The following is a 17,765-nucleotide window of genomic DNA, read 5'->3' as shown; positions in this document are numbered from 1 at the left end:
TTCTAATTGAGTATTGCCTGGCTGTTGCATTCAACCTGGCTGAACAGTCAGGTGGTAAATACCTTGACTGGATGGTGGAGTTTATTAACCCTAATGTTTTAAGAAACTCTTCCATTGGCTCCATTTTCAGTTTTACACAATTTGACACAGTGCGATTCATATTCTTGGTTCTTTCGGTAAAGTCACGTAGAAGGGAATGTTTTTAAAAATTATTTTATTGTTTCCCTTCTACGTGACTTTACCGAAAGAACCAAGAATATGAATCTTTGCAGTCACGAAAGCTTTAAATCAAAATTTTACAGTGCGATTCCTTTGTTGGTCAGCAATTCTAAAGTTTTTTTGTTTTCATGTGTCATCTCCAACTACCACAGGCAACAGATTCCCGATCGAGACAAGAAGAAGAACAAAAAGAAAGACCGATGGAGGCGTGAACGGTCACGAGAGTCAAAACTAAATTGTGTGTTGCTGTGACGCACCGTGCAAAGCGGAGAAGCGTTCCCGCGATTATTTATACAACACGACCAGGGGAGCGAGCAGCCATCAAATAACTTCCCCCTCCTCCCCCCCAGCCTGCTGAGAAGAGCACGAGTGTCCAGCTCGTTGTGTCTGCACATAACAAATGAATGCTCAGGTATGCGAATCAAGTTATACTTTTACGACGCCGGGCAGCGAAACACTTGTTGGTGAGATCACGATGATTTTTGTTGGCCTGCTTAGGACGGCCCCGTTTACAGCACGACTGCATGGCCACATTTGGCTTTCTCACCAGCGTCAGTGCAAAACCGCTTGGCTGCTGCTCAATAACTGTAAGCCTTCATCTCAAGGGAGGTCAAGTGGAATTTTTTATGATAATTTAAAAAAATATTTGCACAATTTTTGGCCCATAAATTACAGATGTATCAGCAAATGTCACTTTCCCTTAAATCACGTGTTTACCAAATGCCTCTGCACTTGGTGTTGTGAGAAGGCCTTCTTTTGATACATTAAGCCATGGTATCAATAGCAGAATGCTCTTTTGTACCCACAATAGTCAAACACGGCACAATAGCTGCCAAATGTTGGCACGATGAGATTAAAGTTTGTTCCCGTGAGAATCTGTGGAGAAGTTTCGATTCACCCAGTATAACGGGCACATTGTTGAATTGCATGGGTCTGCTCGGTGCGTCTAAATTGTGAGGAAAAATACAATAATGCGATTGAAGAATTCCCACATGCTTGGTTGTACGACACCTCCACAGAGCCCCATTGTACGTCGTTTGGACGAACAGACGCACTGTAGCAGTTTCAAGAACACAGCGGGTCGAACTCGTCTGTCGTGCGTTCTACGGCAAACTGCCTTTTCTAAACACTAACAAGATGATCCGTGTTTCTTAACTTGCCATACATTTTTTTAAAAATTAAAATAAGAGTAACTATATGTCATACTCCGCAGCACAGCATGTTTATACGTAAACATTTGTGAAAGTATGACGGTGCACATGACTGTTTTAAATGTCTAAATGTATATTGCGCAAACCTTCCTGTTATAGAATTTTATTATTTTGTGTGCATTAGCAATTCGTTAACCGCATAGTGCATTTGCTGCTGAGATTATAATTGTAGTCGTGGTCGGCAAATCAACTGCTTGGCTTGCCTCGGATGAAAGTCCCGAACCGTGTGCCTGAGCTCAGTCAATGACATTTCAATGCACGGAGCCTACGCCATTCACCCACTGCTTGAAGAGCTCCGCGTTTGTCGAAAAGGCTGATCGAATGCCGCTTGAGCCACGGTCACGAGCCGCCGAGTCTCTTCAGCCGCCCGCACCTAATTTATCTCTGCCCAAGTGACCTTGGAGGTCACATAACCACAGCCACCACGGCGTGAGTTGGAACCTCACGGTGGCACCGTGTCGCCGTGAAAATCTGCGTGGAAGTAACTTTATATGCCCCCTCTATAGGGCAGCAAAAGAGATGACAGACAGGTTAACTGGAAGCAGTGATTGAAAAAAAACCTCGGCCAAAGTGTCTTGGCCAGATGTGAGCACTTCTGTTGATGGATGATTCCATTTATGGAAAAGCTAGCTTTTGTTTATAACTGGTGCAGATAGCTTATGGTTTAAAAAGACGGAAAGGTTAACATTTCAATGAAGTGACCTAATAGACTGTATTGGCGTGTGTGTGTACTATTGGTGTGTGTGTGTGTGTACTATTGGTGTGTGTGTGTACTTGTGGGGGAGTGGTAGTGTAACGGTGAGCGCGCTGCGCTACGAATCTGGCGACCCGAGTTTGATTCCCGCTCACGGCCAACATCAGTGACGGTTATCAGAACCGGGCCTTGGCCTCCCCTAGGTCGACTCAGCCTCAAATGAGTACCTGGTGCGATGTCTAAACATCGCTACTGGGGAGACAAAGGCGGCTAGGCGTGGTACTGGCCACCCACCCCCTCGTGTGCCGTTCTGGCCTTCATAGGTGCTTGCTAACAGCCCTTGCCCCAACAGTCTAAGGCTATACGGGGAATCTTTGTCTTTGTGTACTAAGAAAATAATGTATAATTAATGGAATATAATTATTCACATGATACATACGCAAATTTGTGCATGCGAGAATTGATTTGCAAATGAAATGCTAATGTTACAATGGAGTGAGCAAAACTGTACAAACAAGACAGAGCAAATGAGATCAACACAAATATTAGAAATTCATTGTGAATAATAATTCATAGTCTGAACGGAATCACAACCCCAAATTGTAAAAAAAAATCATCGTATCATTGAGAGGTGAATATGTACTCGTGTATTCTATGCAGAGCATACATTCACAAATCAATATATTACGCACATGCCACGATGCACGTACGCACGTGCTGCTGATTGGTATGCAATGGTTAAATTACAAGCAAAGTGGGAGACGTCAATCTGCCTTATTAACGATTAGTTCCATACTAATGGGTTCACCCTTTCATTATGAAGTTGATGTAATACCCCACATCTACATGTTCGCTCATTACCCTGTGAGATTGGGCAGTTTAATCGCGAGATCAGTTTCACGTTTGATTGTATAGACCGTGCCTCAGTGTCAGAAACCTCAACACCAGCTCTCTTGTTAAATAACTGTGTGGTTGTATTCATTTCTAGATTTGAAGCTTTCGTGACTGCAAGGATCCACATACTCTTTGGTTCTATTCGGTAAAGTCACGTAGGTAAAAAATAAAACAACAAAAATCACGACGTTTCAGCCACAACACAAGCGGCCTTCATCAGGTGAAGGGACCAGACTGTCTCGAAGACTGCGCTGGAGTGAAACACAGCCAAGCTCAGACTACGACCTTTAAGCTGTGTGAGAGGGATTAAGGTGCCTTGACAAAGGAATTAGCATAAAAAATTAGCATTTGATTGGCGGACTTAGCGTGATGAAAGGTGTAGCACACGGCAGTGCACCTTTAAGCTGTGTGAGAGGGATTAAGGTGTCTTGACAAAGGAATTAGCGTAAACATTAGCATTTGATTGGCGGACTTAGCATGATGAAAGGTGTAGCACACGGCAGTGCACCTTTAAGCTGTGTGAGTGGTACCCCAAACTTTCGCAGCACAGGCGGGTGCACTGCCGTGGCCGATCACTGTGCTACACCTTTCATCATGCTAAGTCCGCCAATCAAATGCTATTTTTTTTATGCTAATTCCTTTGTCAAGGCACCTTAATCCCTCTCACACAGCTTAAAGGTGCACTGCCGTGTGCTACACCTTTCATCATGCTAAGTCCACCAATCAAGTGCTAATTTCTTATGCTAATTCCTTTGTCGAGGCACCTTAATCCCTCTCACACAGCTTAAAGGTCGTAGTCTGAGCTTGGCTCTGTTTCACTCCAGCGCAGTCTTCGAGACAGTCTGGTCCCTTCACCTGATGAAGGCCGCTTGTGTTGTGGCCGAAACGTCGTGATTTTTGTTGTTTTACTTTTTTACCTACGTGACTTTACCGAATAGAACCAAAGAGTATGGTTGTATCCATCCTGTTAACATAAAAACACTTGACTCTACTCGGGATGAGTTTGGGTTTAAAATGTCAAAATTTCGGATATTTTTTTATTTCCGGATAATTTACAAGGTACAATATACCATGTCTTTGTGATAACAATAGTGAGGTTACCCGATATCACATGACACTACTTTTGAAGGCAAAAGAATGGAGGTGACTTGATATGTGATGTCATGTCCGGTGAGCATTCTTTCGGATCTAAGACAAAACACAATTTTAGATCTTCCGAAATTTCGTATCTAGGTTCAATTAAAATTTTTGTTTGGATTAATCTAACAATCTGCAACATTCCCCAAGGCTGTACTAACATGTCAGCCATTGTTACACCACGTGGCTATGAATGTGTTTTTTATTTTCCATCTAAAATCCAATGCAGTGTTAGTCGTGTTCAAGGTAAGTTTGTGTTGAGCTGTTAATTATTGTTATCGAGCAGCTCACATTTTCATCAACGTATGAGTTAAATTGCACAACTCACAGGGGTTTAACATTTCACCCCTGGAAATTCAACAGATTGTCCTGATTTCGGGCCACAATTCAAGAATCGATTTATTATTAACATTTCCTCTAGTGGCTGCAGGGGTCACGTGAACCCACTACAATATACATTTTAAAAAACAATGACTTACGCATACGTTTCGTTGCATGCATCGTGAGCTTAATAATCAATGTTAATCGATTATATCATTTCGCCATGAGCATTTCATTCGAAAAGAATATTCTCAACAAATTTTGAGTTGTGAGCAGTTATCCTGGCCACTCGACGTGGCTTCACTGACCAGTAAGTACTAGTAACTACTCGTCACGGTCGTGCCTTCTCGATGGCGCAAAGTGGTGCCCGTCCATAGATGTCCTATTCACGTGCTTCCACTTGCCACGAGACGGCGTGGAAGATGAGGCCTAATACCCTCTGGAGCTCCCTCTAGTGGAGGACCTTTCGCCAATAGTGCTGTGAGCAATCAATTACACGGCTGCACCCTCACTTGGCAGTTTTGTGCGCCTGGGAAAAGCAATGGCATTTGCACCTCTTCTTCTTAGTCGTGTCTCCTGTCCAACCTATATAGTCTTTTCCCAATATTCTGCACAGGCCACCGCTTCTGATGTTGGCATTTCCAAATCTTAAGGAGTGCATTGTGGTGCTGCAGGGCATCTCAAGAGATGGTCAATGGTTTGCTTCTCCTAACATGCACATTGTTTGGTTGCGCAGAAGCCCCATTATTTCATGAGAGTTGCATCTGCCGAAACCCACTCTTAGTCTGTTTAGGCTCTGCCATGTGAGCCATTTGGAATTGGAGCCAGATGCGAGCTCATCACTGGGGGTGATTCCTCATATCACTTATCTACACACACACATTATTTGGTGATACTTCGTTGGCAGTGGCGCACAAACGCATAACAAAACACTCAACACATTGTGAACATCGTAGCACTGCCTTAAAAGGAATAAAACATGTGACAGGTGATGTTCCGGGCAATGGCCCTTCCAGAAAACACAAAAGGTGCCATTATGCTATCGTGTGCTATGAAGAAGAGCCATTGCCCAAAACGTCGCCTGCTATATATTTTCCTTTTATCGCACAAAGTACAAGCATGTATTCGCTCTGCGACAGCCGTTGCTGTGAGCACCTCGTGCTGACATTGCGCCACGTTGCTGGCCACACTTGTGCAATATGACCTCTGGCAACCAGAGGCTCCAATTCTAACTGGGATGAGGAATGATCTCACTGCGCCTTTCTTCCGAAAAGCCTCGCAGTGAGCTGTACCAGCCAGCGGTGGCTCAGCAAAAATCCATCGTGTGCAGGCCCCCCCCCCCTCTCCTGAGACCTATCAGCCACACATACTCTGGTAAATTTGTAAATACAATGATGAATGTGGCTGATTGCTGTTCATTCCTCCATATCTGTCCACCCAGCAGTATAAATAAATGGGCACACCAGTTTATTCAGTCGGCCGGGTAATTGATCATTGTGGAAGAGTAAGCCACTATACTGTCTAGAGAGTGCCTGTAGAGCTCTCTCTAGTGGAGGCGCTTCTGCCACCAGCGGCATCCGCAAGCACTCGCAGGGCTGCACCTTTACCACTATTTGTTATTTAAGTGAGTTTTAAAAAGCCACTATTGACAACCATGCTGACCTTAGTGTGACTGCCAGGGAAGGGCTCTAGCGAAAGATGTATTTTCTAAATGTCCCTTTTGATCGAGTGTGGCTTTTGACTGCTTTGCAGTCTGATCACATCACAGGATGGGATATAATCTGAGTGTAGCCACCCACGAGCGAGTCAAGTTTTCTCTGTTGTATTTGACTATTTAATTGTGGACGAATGTACGCAACTATATTTCTATAAGTAATTATCTGGCTACGTTAGGTCATCTTCTCTTCGTAAACCTTTGAATCCATTTCGAAGTCATGCTTAAACCATACGTATTTTCCCAACACTCAAGAACACCCCCTATCCCGCTTTTCACCCTTGTTGTGGCTAGATACAAGCTATAGAGCCACGTGTTTCAATTAATAATATTCGCCTTCACAAAATTCAAATTCTCTCTACGTATTGTACTGCATAAACACCCAAAAGCTACGAACATGACTAATTGTGTCGTTGATTAATGAGAAATTATGGGTTGTGCTTCCTATTCTTATCCTAGGACATTGCCCCTGGTGCAATGGTTATCACACTGGACTAGCAATCCAGAGGTCGCCGGTTCTATTCCATCTCTTGGAGTGGCCGTTCAAACAATGGGCACATTTATTAACCCCCCTCAACCTCTGTCCTCCCAACCGTATATGTACTCTACTATAAATAGGAATGCCACATTTAATCAGCAGGTTACGTTTAGTGGGGTAAAGTGTGGATACTCCCACCACGACGTTTCGTTAGCATGGAAGAGTAGGATAAATACCCTCGAGTGGAGGCCCTTCTGTCAGCAGTGACATGAGCAAGCACTTTCAGAGCTCGACCTTTGCCTTTTCTAAACCCAAGAAGGATAAAATGCAATGGACAATACAATTTGGATTTAATGTGTATACTGTGGAAATGTTACCGCATCTCAAAGGTTATTCCTGGCTGATAACCCCGTGGACGGAATTACAGGGTTGGCTTTATAGCCGCTTAACCAACTTCCACTTAACATTCTTAGGGATAAAATGTATGTGTTTTTCTCATTAACAAGACCTCACAATTGCAAGTAGAACACAGTGCATTACACACAATCTACTACTGCATTCTTCCTGCTGCTATTCACATTAGGTGGACACCTGTGAAAAACGAGCTTTGTAGCTCATTGGGTTCTTCCAGCTTAAATCGAATGTTTGTTTCTATAGGGTGATGGTGATGCCACCATCTTGAAAGTTTATTGTTGGTGATCGTGTCCACAAGCATGTAATTTTTTTCGGGAAGTTTCCATGATCTATTCATTTACTCTCTTATATTTTATTCATTTAAGCAGCTGTATCCTACAATTTTCCTTTTGCTGATATGTGTTTTTACTTGTCAATAAGACAGCAGTGTTATTTTTCCACTGTGTTTTAATGTACAGGATTTTAGGAAAGACGTAATTGCATTGACCTTGAATGACAATTTAATCAAAGCGTTTGTGTTTGATTTGTGCACATGCCACACGATCACACAAGGCTCACAACATGCAGATTGTTCTATTTTTTCGTGTTTCTTTACATTTTTAGTTATACACTTTCAAATTGTTAATGGAGCATGTTTCACAACATTAAAAAATATACATTATTTCGGTAAAAAATACCATCCACGGTTATAAAATGATCAGTATTATGCCCACGAATGCATAAACGTGTATTCTGAATTCGTTTGGGAAGGCTTCTCACGCCCATTCCCAGATGAGAACCTTAGGGAATGAATGTACCTCAAGACAAAGCTTCACGCTGAGGAAAAAAATATCCAACTGTGTGGGTTTCTGTTTGCAGTTGTGCTGCATACCTCAGTGCGTTTTCGGGTTGTACCATGTGATTTTGGCATGCTATCTGACGTTTCGCCCCATGTGTTGGGAGCTTGTTCAGGTACATTTCTCTACACGTGCTGAGAGCCACTTCGAAAGCTGTTGCTCTCAGCAACGGGAGTGAAACGTCAGACATGCCACACAACATACAGCCTGAAAATACATCGGAGGGTTAAAACTGTATTCTGTGTGTGATGCCTATCTGCTAATAGTGTAGTATCCAACAGTTTGTGCAGGAAGCTAAAAGCGCCTTCTCTGTGGAATTCATAACTTTTATGTTTTTACTGCTCAGCAGTTTTGTCAGCTTGTCATTTAGTCCTTTAAATGTTAATTCCCCGCTCATGCCCACCGTACTTGGAGTGAGCGTTTGCCTTGGCAGCATTATTGAGAGGTTAATGATGGCAGAGAGCCCTCGTTAACCCCCGGGGCATTTATACAGTGTGCCACACTGGCCTTGCCTTCAAGCCATAGCAAAGGTGTTTCACAGAGTGCAGAAAAGACCAAAAAATACAGCACATTTGTGCCATCCCCATAGCCAAAATAACTAGTACTGTGTGCGTTAGCTTTGATATATATATTTTAAGTTTTTTTCTTGGAAGGGGGGAAGGGGTTGTCGGGCTCGAATAACGTTTATTCTGGCCCAAAGCACCCACCATGTATGTCACGTTTTACATCCCACAATGCATATACATCCACATTGAATCAAACATTGAGGCAGCCTTTCCTGAGCATTGCTCTGAGCAGTCATTGCACGATGCATAAGTGATTATTTGAGCTGATGCTGCTGAGCCACTAGAACCTTGCTGTGCTCACAGCACACATGGCACTCAGCAAAGTGTGATAAGCTCAACAACCCCGACCGACTCCCTCAGCACAAGTATCTATCAAATTGTTGACTCAGTGAGCGATGATGTTCAGTAATAACACCACAACTGCGTGATGAGTTGCCGCCTTAAGTTTAACTTGTGAGATCCATTGCATCGTGAAATCGCGAGAGATGTTGACTGCTTGGGGGAGGCCTTCGTCTTGCAGTATATAGATCTTGGCTGATGACGATGTGTACCATTACGCTGGCTCTTGTTTTCATCCTGCATGTTGTGTCGTTTCTTGGATTTGTCATTAACTTCTCATTTGCAAGCATGACCACCATGCTTTGTACCTTTTTCTTTGTGGGGAAATGTGCTTTTAACAACAACAATAATAAATACAATATTTCCGATGTTATGCACTGCTTGTGAATCGTTTTTGTACGTTTCATGTACGGTAATAGTTTATGTATTGTCATGCCATACGATGTCAATAAAATAGACTAAATGTCTCACTGTAAACTTAATAATCTTGTTTCATGTCTCTTTTATTTATTTCCAACCAAGCAACAGTGAACCATGAAAATAAATGTGTGGTCCTTGTAATACAATGTAAACACCTAATTACTCCATTGACTTCCTTTATCTCAATGGGCATTTACTTTTTTAGTAATTTTTTTCTAGGCTTTTATGATTCGACCCTTGGTAATTATTTTTTAGTGACGTGCTGTCCAAGTCACGTGTTGTCCAAGTCCAGTTATGTTTCTTTGTAATGCCAAGCATGAAGCTGCTTCTTCAGACACTTTTCAACTTTTCTCAATCTTCTTGGTCATTGTCCATGTTTTTAATCCATGTTATGGCAGATAATATGCATTACCACGTGACATTTTCCAAAAACACTCCCACCTCCTCTGATGCCCTACTTTATTTTCTCACTTGGATCCTGGTCTGTCTTCAACAACTGCCCTCTACGTGTACAGTACATACTTCTGATATGTATTCCAGTTGTGTCCCGCCTCCAAACATCTTCAATTGTTTATGGAACCTTTTCCACATGACTCTTGTCTTGCACAAATGTATCTTGATCCCAACATTGTGGCCTTCTTTATTACGTTCCTCGGACATTTCCTGCAGTTAATTTCTTTTTGGATGGTAATGTAAACTTTTTAAAATTCCAACAATGTCTTTAAATTACAATTATCAATGTGAATAGGTGGACGAATGCTTTGTGCATTGTTCCTGCTTGTAAGGAAGTTTGTAAAACCCATATCAGACCACTAGGTCTCAGCTACAGCGACAACAATGAGAATGCGTTTCATTGAAATGTTTTAAATAACGCATATATTTAATAAATTAAACAAAGTATTGACGTTCTTTTCTTTTGAGGAGACGGAAGGGGTGGGGGCTAGGGGATTAAGTAACAGAGGGGAAGAAACGGGACCAAATCAAATGTGAGGTGCAGAACAATGTCAACAGATATAAATAACATTGTCTAGGGCAGTGGTTCCCAGTCTGTGGTCTACGGAACATTGATAGACTACAAAGCCATAGGAAGTTGTTCGCCTGTTGCAGATATTTAGGATTTTATTTTCACGAAACAACATATGTTCTATTTTGATTTAAAGCTTTCGTGAATGCAGTAATTCATATTCTTAGCTCTTTCGGTGAAGTCACGTTGAAGGGAAACAATAAAATAATAAAATATATATAAAACAATAAAAATTCTCATGACGTTTCGACCATAACACAAACGGTCATCATCAGGTGTGAAAACCAACGGCATGAAACATTTGAAAGAAGTGTCGGTTCACATTAATTTATTTATTTTTAAACGGTGTTTGTATTTCTTTTTCAAAAAACGTTAGCACCACGGGCAGCGATTTGGCAGTTTGTTTAGAAGGACGAGTCCATCTATGTTCTGAAAAGAGGAGGGGGGAGACAAAAAATTGATGTATGCTGTGAAAGCCACCGTAAGCGTGACCAATCAATTAAGACCTGAAATGGTTTATCAAATCCTTCCAATGATTGCTAAGCCAGAATCCATCTTCTCGGTTGAAATTGTCTCTGTGCTTGTATATGTGGATAGCCTCATGAACGAATCTCTCATGGTAGCCAGATGGCTTACAAATAACCTCTGTCTTGGAGAAGTCAATGTCATGTGAGCCTACTGAATTATAACAATGATCTGCCACGGCCGAGGTGTTGGTCCTACCGTGGCAGATCATTGTTATAATTCAGTAGGCTCACATGACATTGACTTCACCAAGACAGAGGTTCTTTGTAAGCCATCTGGCTACCATGAGAGATTCGTTCATGAGGCTATCCACATATACAAGCACAGAGACAATTTCAACCGAGAAGATGGATTCTGGCTTAGCAATCATTGGAAGGATTTGATAAACCATTTTAGGTCTTAATTGATTGCTCATGCTTACGGTGGCTTTCAGACAGCATACATACATTTTTCGTCTCCCCCCTCCTCTTTTAAGAACATAGATGGACTCGTCCTTCTAAACAAACTGCCAAATCGCTGCCCGTGGCGCTAACGTTTTAAAAAAAAATACAAACACAGTTTAAAAATATATAAATAAATGCGAACCGCCGCTTCTTTCAAATATTTCTTGCCGTTGGTTTTCCACACCTGATGACGACCGTTTGTGTTGCAGTCGAAACGTCGTGAGAATTTTTTTATTGTTTTATATATATTTTATTATTTTATTGTTTCCCTTCAACGTGACTTTACCGAAAGAGCTAAGAATATAACATATGTTCTGTTGCCAATAGCATATCTAGTCAAAACCCAAGAAAATAATTTGGGGGGGGGGGGGTGGGGGGGGTTTGGAGAACATTTAACTGCAATTTTCGAGTAATCAGCCATAATCAACTACTGGACGAAGGCCTTTCCAAGTTGCCACAACACCTTTAGTGATCTCGTGATGCAGAAATCCATCCAGCACCTGCACATGCACTGATGTCGTCACTCCATTTTTTTCGTGGGACGTCCTCTCTCATATGCGTTCTATTCACTGCTTAATCGAGAGAGCGAATGGCAACGAATCTCAAAACAGATGAGAATTTGGATTAGCCCACAGGATAGAATGTACACGTAAAGCCTTTTGAGTCAGTCCACTGCTGAATGAGGGCCTCTCGACGCCTTGCAGGTTGTAGGGATTACTTGACCATGCTTCACCACACTGGTTAATGCAGGTGGGAGGAGATGGCAGAGAATGGACGTGATAGCAAAGTAAGCCCAGTGCTGCCCTCTGCTGCTAGCGAAGCCCGACTGCCTGTATCACCTGGAATGCAGGATAGTCACCCATCACAGCACTATCCAGGCTCAATGTCTGCTTCACAGTGATGGTAAGTTACTCAGATTAAACTGTACATTAGTAAATGTTCAGTGTTTTAAAGTTGTCAATATGTAAAAGTGTAACTCGTTATTTACGGTTTATTCAGTGTGAATTCGATGTGTTACGTATTGCATGTGCATGAGATTGTCTAATTAACATACTGTGTAGACTGTTACTAATCATTGCTGACTTTACACCAATACACGATACTACTACAGTAAACATGTTAAGAAAATTCTAACAACGCAGCGACCGTTGATATTGATTTGCAATCTATAAACACGTTAATCGAATGTTGCGCTTAAGGTTATATTCATTAAACCCACTTAATTGGTCGCAAGTGACCGGTCTTGCCCACGACCGATACTAACGACCCCCCCCGATATTCAATGGAACAATTCCCCAAAGGTGTCCTGGACACTTCATCTGACTGAGATGTCCACAGAGGGGGGCCGCCGAGTTGAAGCAGCTCACCGAGTTGGAGGAGTGGAGTCCACGCGCGTCCTGCAGGGGGCGACGTGACACCACCTCTGACGTCCCGGCGGGTGACGTTTCGCGCTCATCCCCTGACGCAGGGAAGCAGCAAATGTGACGCTGCTGTCCGTCCATTCGCTTCAGATTGCGGTGGAATTGTAGCTGTGGCTGCTGGAATCACGTGAACTCCATTGCATATCGGTAGAGCTGGTGTTGGGCCATTGCATTTAAGTCATTACGTATGTTTGCGGCCCCCCTTTTAAATGTCAATCCACTGCTGGATGAGACCCACCTTCCCCTCACTTCCACGCCGCAAGTCGTAGGGGTTATTTGACCATACTTCACCACGCTGGTCTGCAATGCGTGTTGTGAAGGCGAGGAGGATAGAGGTGCAGTCTAACGACGGATTTTGCCCAACTTGCCACGTGCTGCGTCCAGATTCGGTCCGCAGTGGCCTATAGCACCTGTTATGCATGTTGATTGACCCATCCAAGCACTTTCCACACTCAAACGTGCTTAGCTTCCATTTAGATTATTTAGAATATTTGGCTGCTATAAATTTCAACATGGTAAGCCACTTCGTTGAGCTATCATTTGTGGTCAAGTTCTGAAAAAGAACTATGTGGCTCAGTCGGACTTACCTGGTCAAATAAATAAAAAGTTTATTAAAATTTGTTTGCTCATTTGCTCACCCGTCCTAAACTTTGCACTCCTATCGTTTTATGTATTGTGTTGTAACTTTCTGACACGCCCCTACTGAACATCTGTGAAAAGAGCTTCATAGCTCATCGGATTTCGCCAGAATAAATAAATATTCTGATTTCGTCTCGTAGGCTATGGGACGGGATCTTACGGGTGCGGGAATTTCTGATGGGATGGGAATAGTGCTCACGTTATATATCATCAATGATAACAGGGTTACTATCTCTTAAGCATCATCATATGCGTGTTATATGGTCTACTCACTGCTGGATGACAGGATTCATGTTTACTTTGCAGCAGCAGCAGCATCATGTGTGTATATCGGGCCGTCCATAAATGACGTCACGCACCTGGGGGGGGGGGAGGTCAGACATTTGTGACGATGTGTGACGAGGGGGGGGGTTTGAGAAATGTGACGTCACATCAAAATGCGCAACTTTAAATATAGACAACACGTTCTATTTAATTAAATAGACTTTTTAATAAATGCTTTCTCCTACAACATCAGAGTGCAGCGCCACATTAAATACGCACTACAATGACAATAGTTTAAAGCGATTTGAACCATGTTTTATTTTCAAAATGCAAATATGGTTTTGGGGGGGGGGAGCTTTGTGACATCATATTTGAGGGGGGGGTCTGATTTTTTGTGACGCCGTGTGACGAGAGGGGGGGGGTCAAAAATCGTCCAAAATCGCGTGACGTCATTTATGGACGGCCCCTAATGTACCATGTTATTATCCACTGCTGGATGGCATGATGAATGTTTACTATACATCAGCATCATCATGTGTGTGCCATGTATTATCCACTGCTTTGGTGACAGGATTCATGTTACTATGCAGCATCATGTGTATGTCATGTACTATCCACAGCTGGATGAGATGATGATCATCGTGTGTGCCATGTACTATCCACTGTTGGATGAGATTATTATCATCGTGTGTGCCATGTACTATCCACTGCTGGATGAGATGATAATCATCGTGTGTGCCATGTACTGTCCACTGCTGGATGAGATGATGATCATCGTGTGTGCCATGTACTATCCACTGCTGGATGTCATTATGAATGTTTACTATGCATCATCATCATCGCGTGTGCTTGTGTGTGTTTCCGTGCTGTGCCAAATGCTTGGATCTCATCCACGTGTGAGCACCCCCCCTACCCCCCCTTACCCCCCACCCACCCTTACCCCCCCTTACCCCCCCTACCCCCCCCCCACCTGCGCTTGCCGTACATTGTTCAACGTTGTGCGAGGGCAGCGCGAATTAAATGTTTTTTAAGTCATAAGGATGAAGCAGATCGAAGCAGGTTAGGTTGGATATACTACGAGCGAGTGCGTGAGTGTGTGTGTGAGTGAGTGTGAGAGTGTGTGTGAGTGAGTGTGTGAGTGTGTGTGAGTGTGTGTGTGAGTGAGTGTGTGAGTGAGTGTGAGAGTGTGTGTGAGTGAGTGTGTGAGTGTGTGTGTGAGTGAGTGTGTGAGTGTGTGTGTGAGTGTGTGTGTGAGTGTGTGTGTGAGTGTGTGTGTGAGTGTGTGAGTGTGTGTGAGTGTGTGTGAGTGTGTGTGTGAGTGTGTGTGTGAGTGTGTGTGTGAGAGTGTGTGTGTGAGTGTGTGAGTGTGTGTGTGACGGGCGAGGCACGAAGAAGAAATGCCGAATAAATAAATAATAACAACATAAAGTGAGCGGAAAAAAAACATGTGACAGCAGAATGAGATGAATGTGACAGCAGAATGAGATGATGATACCTGGACGAGGCGTGAGGCGCGAATGAGATGAATGTGACAGCTGAATGAGATGAATGTGACAGCTGAATGAGATGATGATACCTGGACGAGGCGTGAGGCGCGAATGAGATGAATGTGACAGCTGAATGAGATGAATGTGACAGCAGAATGAGATGATGATACCTGGACGAGGCGTGAGGCGCGAATGAGATGAATGTGACAGCTGAATGAGATGAATGTGACAGCTGAATGAGATGATGATACCTGGACGAGGCGTGAGGCGCGAATGAGATGAATGTGACAGCTGAATGAGATGAATGTGACAGCTGAATGAGATGATGATACCTGGACGAGGCGTGAGGCGCGAATGAGATGAATGTGACAGCAGAATGAGATGAATGTGACAGCTGAATGAGATGATGATACCTGGACGAGGCGTGAGGCGCAAATGAGATGAATGTGACAGCTGAATGAGATGAATGTGACAGCTGAATGAGATGATGATACCTGGACGAAGCGTGAGGCGCGAATGAGATGAATGTGACAGCTGAATGAGATGAATGTGACAGCAGAATGAGATGAATGTGACAGCTGAATGAGATGATGATACCTGGACGAGACGTGAGGCGCGAATGAGATGAATGTGACAGCTGAATGAGATGAATGTGACAGCTGAATGAGATGAATGTGACAGCTGAATGAGATGAATGTGACAGCAGAATGAGATGAATGTGACAGCAGAATGAGATGATGATACCTGGACGAGGCGTGAGGCGCGAATGAGATGAATGTGACAGCAGAATGAGATGAATGTGACAGCTGAATGAGATTATGATACCTGGACGAGGCGTGAGGCGCGAATGAGATGAATGTGACAGCTGAATGAGATTAATGTGACAGCAGAATGAGATGAATGTGACAGCTGAATGAGATGATGATACCTGGACGAGGCGTGAGGCGCGAATGAGATGAATGTGACAGCTGAATGAGATGATGATACCTGGACGAGGCGTGAGGCGTGAATGAGATGAATGTGACAGCTGAATGAGATGAATGTGACAGCTGAATGAGATGATGATACCTGGACGAGGCGTGAGGCGCGAATGAGATGAATGTGACAGCTGAATGAGATGAATGTGACAGCTGAATGAGATGAATGTGACAGCAGAATGAGATGATGATACCTGGACGAGGCGTGAGGCGCGAATGAGATGAATGTGACAGCAGAATGAGATGAATGTGACAGCTGAATGAGATGATGATACCTGGACGAGGCGTGAGGCGCGAATGAGATGAATGTGACAGCAGAATGAGATGAATGTGACAGCTGAATGAGATGAATGTGACAGCTGAATGAGATGATGATACCTGGACGAGGCGTGAGGCGCGAATGAGATGAATGTCACAGCAGAATGAGATGATGATACCTGGACGAGGCGTGAGGCGCGAATGAGATGAATGTGACAGCAGAATGAGATGAATGTGACAGCAGAATGAGATTATGATACCTGGACGAGGCGTGAGGCGCGAATGAGATGAATGTGACAGCAGAATGAGATGAATGTGACAGCTGAATGAGATGATGATACCTGGACGAGGCGTGAGGCGCGAATGAGATGAATGTGACAGCTGAATGAGATGAATGTGACAGCTGAATGAGATGATGATACCTGGACGAGGCGTGAGGCGCGAATGAGATGAATGTGACAGCTGAATGAGATGAATGTGACAGCAGAATGAGATGAATGTGACAGCTGAATGAGATGATGATACCTGGACGAGACGTGAGGCGCGAATGAGATGAATGTGACAGCTGAATGAGATGAATGTGACAGCTGAATGAGATGAATGTGACAGCAGAATGAGATGAATGTGACAGCAGAATGAGATGATGATACCTGGACGAGGCGTGAGGCGCGAATGAGATGAATGTGACAGCAGAATGAGATGAATGTGACAGCTGAATGAGATTATGATACCTGGACGAGGCGTGAGGCGCGAATGAGATGAATGTGACAGCTGAATGAGATTAATGTGACAGCAGAATGAGATGAATGTGACAGCTGAATGAGATGATGATACCTGGACGAGGCGTGAGGCGCGAATGAGATGAATGTGACAGCTGAATGAGATGATGATACCTGGACGAGGCGTGAGGCGTGAATGAGATGAATGTGACAGCTGAATGAGATGAATGTGACAGCTGAATGAGATGATGATACCTGGACGAGGCGTGAGGCGCGAATGAGATGAATGTGACAGCTGAATGAGATGAATGTGACAGCAGAATGAGATGATGATACCTGGACGAGGCGTGAGGCGCGAATGAGATGAATGTGACAGCTGAATGAGATGAATGTGACAGCTGAATGAGATGAATGTGACAGCAGAATGAGATGATGATACCTGGACGAGGCGTGAGGCGCGAATGAGATGAATGTGACAGCAGAATGAGATGAATGTGACAGCTGAATGAGATGATGATACCTGGACGAGGCGTGAGGCGCGAATGAGATGAATGTGACAGCAGAATGAGATGAATGTGACAGCTGAATGAGATGAATGTGACAGCTGAATGAGATGATGATACCTGGACGAGGCGTGAGGCGCGAATGAGATGAATGTCACAGCAGAATGAGATGATGATACCTGGACGAGGCGTGAGGCGCGAATGAGATGAATGTGACAGCAGAATGAGATGAATGTGACAGCAGAATGAGATTATGATACCT

General features: G+C 43.6%; 1 protein-coding gene across 3 annotated transcripts in view; it reads left to right on the top strand.

The window, feature by feature from the left end:
- Positions 1-9,308, top strand: part of LOC116941025 (ras-related protein M-Ras-like) — a 29,081-nt gene extending 19,773 nt beyond the window's left edge. For all 3 annotated transcript variants that reach the window (XM_076066091.1, XM_032951582.2, XM_032951583.2), the window contains one exon: positions 372-9,308. In XM_076066091.1, coding sequence (XP_075922206.1) covers positions 372-471 — 100 coding nt within the window. In that variant the 3' untranslated portion in view covers positions 472-9,308. The remainder of the gene's footprint in view (positions 1-371) is intronic.
- The last annotated feature ends 8,457 nt before the right edge of the window (positions 9,309-17,765 follow it).

The sequence above is a fragment of the Petromyzon marinus genome, chromosome 10 (assembly GCF_048934315.1).
Source record: "Petromyzon marinus isolate PM22_M1 ecotype Great Lakes invasive population chromosome 10, UKy_Petmar_22M1.pri1.0, whole genome shotgun sequence".
In the NCBI taxonomy this organism is placed as follows: Eukaryota; Metazoa; Chordata; class Hyperoartia; order Petromyzontiformes; family Petromyzontidae; genus Petromyzon; species Petromyzon marinus.
The sequence above is the reverse complement of the archived record's forward strand: the minus strand, read 5'-3'. Positions and strand labels throughout refer to the sequence as shown.